Consider the following 4,665-nt stretch of genomic DNA (forward strand, 5'->3'; position numbering starts at 1 on the left):
TTCAGTTAACCACCTAGCTGATTCTCCCATTACTTTCCCACTGTGCAGGCTAAACCTCTTAAACGAAAAATTTCCAACCAGCCTTTGCTGGCCTGAAAATCCACAGGGGTAGATGCTTCACCTTCATTTTCCTTTAGGGAATCATAGAAGGACCCAAAAGAATGTTGTACTTTCCATGTGAGAGAGATGTGGGTCTCATGGTTTATGCAAATGCTTTGCAGTTGTTGGGATAGTTGCACCAAAGGCTTCACAAAATAACTTCATTTTTCTTATCATGCTTCTTGGCAGATTTGTTAATGCCATAATGGCAGACAACCGCAGTGGCTGTTTTGCCTGTATGAAGCATATCTAACGATTCTATTTTTTTTCTTCCAAGTTCATCACTTTCTTCTGGTTTTTCTCTGAGGCCAAATTTGAACCCTGGACTTCATCTTTAAAACTGGTTTTCAGTCCATAGAGCTATCCAGCTGCCTCCTGACTTCTGGACTATCCACTATACCATCTACCTGCCTAAAATGATAGGAAAGCAGATGTTTGTGTCTGAAATAAGATGTCAGCAAAAGCAATAATTGGGAATTTTACCTAGCCAACTATCACAAATTGTGCCTGCTGCAAATAGCATAAAATACCTTCTATTTGAGGTGCTAGGGCACCTGTTAGGGGCAAAGAGAGACAGCACAAGACTGTGAGGAAAGCCAGGATAGACCATCAAGTCAGTTAATAAACTCTTTAAAGTACCTACTACATGTTATGTGTTACCATCTTGCATGTGTGCTAGGCAAGGGGCAAAAAGCTCACTACTGCTTGCTCCTTTTTTAAGTTAATTTTTCTTGTTAATTTGTACTACATTTGTTTGTTTTTACCCTAATAACTGCTTAGTCCCATTGAAGCTCTAGTAAAATTTTTCCTTCTGTTTGCACATTTTTAGATTGCTTTGTCTCCTTGAGGTTATGGAATGGTGCTCTGGGCTCTGCTTTGACCATTATCTCTTTCTACCCTGCTCCACAATAGCCTGGCAACTCCTTTATGGTTTTTCGATGCACATTGAAAAGTAGGCTAAGCCTGGACACTATTTCTCAGTCATCCTCACCCTTCTCTTGGTCAGAGATTTGGTGACTCATTCAAATCAAAAGCAGATTAGGTACCCACTCACCCTATCCCTATATTAAGGACATCATATATAGCATGAACATGCTCTTTCTTTTGAAATTATTGGTCTTTTTTTGCATCAACTTTCTATTCACCCTTTCCTGTACATGATGTAACCAGTCAGTATGGATGTAAACTCCGGGAAGTCAGTGATTATATCATTTTTGACTTGGCAACCTTGGATATATTTCACTGAGTTGAAAGGACTGTTTAGGCGCACACAATTTAGAGACCATAATCACACATCACCTCCTCCCAGAACCCACCCTATAGTACTTTTTTAAAAGAACCTTCCCAAGGTCTCTAGTTTGCAATGTCCATTTCTTCTTCCTCTTAAAATGGCAGGCATCTCTTCCACATCATGGGGACTAGGGGCGTGACACCCCTGTGATCTGAAAAAGCCAACCAGATTACAAACCTCTGTATTTTGTAAAACTTTCTTTCCTACTTCTCAATTTAAATAGTAGAAACTGGTCCCCACCGTCCCACCCCTTGTTGTGATCTCCTAGACGTGGGGTGGCTGAATCATTGGAGAAACACAATTTCAGAGCCCTTTGGGTCCATTCCCAAATTACTCTTGTATTGGGGAAAAGGGGTTTTGGGTGGAATATATTAAAGATTGGTCTCCAGAGGATTGAACCATTATCAATCCTCAATTAAGAATAATCTCAAATCAAAATTGACTTTTATGGAAGTTTATTTGCAATTCAGAAGAGAAAATTACAGAGAGAATAAGATAGGATACGCGATTTAACACACTGAGTAATTTGCTCCAGCCCCTGGCTCAAAGCAGGCAGATTTGACTAGTCCTCCATTGGAAAAAGGCCCCAGAGATGTATGAAGCAAAGTTTCATTCACAGAGTCTCTTTGGAAAGGAAGTTCCTTAAGAGAAGTTCAGGAAGATTCAGTCTTCATCCTCATGTGGAACAGTGTCACCAAGGTCTCAGGGTCCCAGACAGCACTCCTCCACAAACCAGCAGGGCTCCTTCAGGACTTCTTCACAAACCAGCAGAAGACCTGTCTCTCCAGCAGAAGCCTCCCTGATTAACTCAACTCTCTTTTTTCAAAGGGGTCACTTATTTGTCACTTCCTGTGCCTTCCCCTAGCCTGCGTGACCAATCACAACAGATGCTTCTCATAGGACTGCCTAGGGGGCAGTCAGTCTATTCTGATTTGTCACCCACTCTAGCACATGTGGATTATGGACCTCCCAAAATTAGAGATGTTCTCACCTTTGGTGATTAAATCTAAAGATAGGCAGTGTAGACTTCATCTAATTATCACACTCTCCAGATCTCTTCTTCTTCTTCTTTTTTTTTTAAATTTTCTGTTGGTAGTCTTCTGCCATTCCCTTCCTATTGCTTATCTCTCTGGGTGTTAACTTTCTGGTCCCCAAGCTTCTCATTCATGGATTCTTCACATGATGGATCATCTTCCTGAATGGTGCCCTGGAGCCTAGGCAAGGTGGAAAGGCATGAGCTCCCTCAGTACTGAGGGATCAGTGGACAGATGGTGAGAGTGCCGGTCTGGTTCTCTTCCTGTGGAGGGCCAAGAGAGAAGAAAGGCCTGACAGGACCATGGAAGGTGAGAGGGGGAAAAGTATAGATCAGGCAGCCCTTTGTCACATTGTAAAATGACAACTGTCCCTCTTCATAGTGGAGGAAAATGCCCAGCCTGTGCAGGGGTCCTGTTTCCTCAGGTTTTTCCAAGGTGTGAGAGATCCACAGTATGAATTGGTCTTCCAGGTTGAAGTACTGGAGAGAGAGTATGTCCCATTCTATGTTGCCCTGGACATTTCCTGATCCCAAACAGATGCCCACATCCCATTCCATCTCACTTCCTACCTCCACCTCCCAATAATGACTCCCTGAGGTGAAGCTCTGAGCACCCAGCATGGAAAGAACCTCTCCTTGAAGGTTGGCCAGTATGCCCTGCCTGGCAATGCTCACGCTCTTCAGATCTCCAGAGAAGATGAGATTGGAATGGGCTGTTTCTGGATCCATACTGATGTGACTTTGGAAGGCCAGTAGTAGTTCCCTCATTCCAGTGGTTCCGCACACAGTCCAGCCTAGGGCAGCAGGCTCTGGACAGCGCAGCAGCAGCTCCTGACTCCTTTCCATACTGCTCCTCCATTCCAGGAGCATCTCCATGACTGGTTTCTCCAAAGTCTTCTTGAGTTCCCCAGTCATCTTCTTGAGGCTTTGGACATAGCAGTGGATTCTGGCCTGGGTGGTCTCTAATCTCCTCACATTGATTCTCTTTTCCTCCTCCAGGAGAACCTGTTGTTCCTCCTCTTTCCAGGTAGGGTGGGTCTTAATGTATTCTGGCAGGATGACCCACCTCAGCGTGTGGGCCTCCATTGCACACTTCCTCCATCTCCTTTTCTCCTGCTCCAGCAACACTTGGGCCTGTCTCACCTTGGCCCACAGACAGCCAATGGCTTCCTGCAGCTGTCCCTTGCAGGTCTCAGCAGACTCTTTTAGGGGATACACACCATGAGCTTCGTGTTGCGCGGAGGTTAAGCAGGAGACACAGAGTGGGGTGTGATCATCTTCACAGAACAGCTTCTGAATGGCTTGGTGTTGACCACAGATAGCCTGACCATCCTCCTCGCCCAGCCCAGGAAGTCTCCTGCTAGTGAAGCTGACTAGGTCCTTCAGGAGCCAGTTGGGCTTTAAGACTCTGGGCTGACTGCTTGACTTGCACAGGGGGCAGGTCCAATGCACATGGGCCTGCAGCCAGCTCCGAAGGACACACACTTCGCAGAAGCTGTGTCCACAGTCAAGGGTCACTGCGTAGTCAAAGAGATCCAAGCAAATAGAACAGGTCAGTTCTGACCTGAGCTTCTCAGCCACCTTGCTGATATCCATGTTGCTAGGACTCGAATCCTTCCTGCCTTGGCAAGACTCTCCTCTTCAGAGGCTCCAGCTCCTGGGCCAAGCTCCCAAGTGATCAGCTCTCAGGTGAGCAGCTCCTTGGCCTGCATTACTTTTTATTTGTCCCTGGGCCCCCTGGGCTCCACCCCAGAGTTCACAACAAGGGAGGGTTGACACCTGTGTTCACACCAAGGAGGGTGTGACACCTGGGTTCACACTAAGGAGGGTGTGAAACTTGGATTCACACCTTTGGTCCCCTGGCCCTGCTATTCTGTTGGTGTTAGGGCCCACTTTCCTGCCTCCCCCATCCCCCCAGGCTCTCTCTGAGGCAAGAAGTCATTTGGTGTTCCTTATTAAGCAGGCATTCTGGCAGAAAGTATATGTCCCTATTCCTGGTGCTGTGGAAGAGGAAGGGTGAAGAAAATCCCATGATGGTAATCAGTTGGCTGGTGCTAAGCTTCCGTCTGCATTCCAAGGGCCTCACTCTGGTGGTGGAAAGCCTTTTCCTCCATGAGTCCATGGCAATGGTCTGGCTTGACCATCCTGCCAGGGAAGAGCCTAGTCATTGCTTGGAGAGTATTTGCTGGTTCCCAGCTCAGTGCTCTCCTGGCTCTGTTGACTTTGCTCTGCAGGAGTCCGT

At 46.4% G+C, this 4,665-nt stretch overlaps 1 protein-coding gene across 1 annotated transcript; it reads right to left on the minus strand.

Annotated features, from left to right (window-relative positions):
- Nucleotides 1-2,633: 2,633 nt before the first annotated feature.
- LOC123256517 (probable E3 ubiquitin-protein ligase TRIML1) lies at nucleotides 2,634-4,019 on the minus strand. The gene is made up of 2 exons (XM_044685116.1): nucleotides 2,994-4,019; nucleotides 2,634-2,687 (listed from the first exon to the last, which is right to left on the minus strand). Exons 1-2 carry the CDS (start codon nucleotides 4,017-4,019, stop codon nucleotides 2,634-2,636), a joined length of 1,080 nt encoding a protein of 359 aa, XP_044541051.1.
- Nucleotides 4,020-4,665: the final 646 nt, after the last annotated feature.

The sequence above is a fragment of the Gracilinanus agilis genome, unplaced genomic scaffold (assembly GCF_016433145.1).
Source record: "Gracilinanus agilis isolate LMUSP501 unplaced genomic scaffold, AgileGrace unplaced_scaffold60159, whole genome shotgun sequence".
NCBI lineage: Eukaryota > Metazoa > Chordata > Mammalia > Didelphimorphia > Didelphidae > Gracilinanus > Gracilinanus agilis.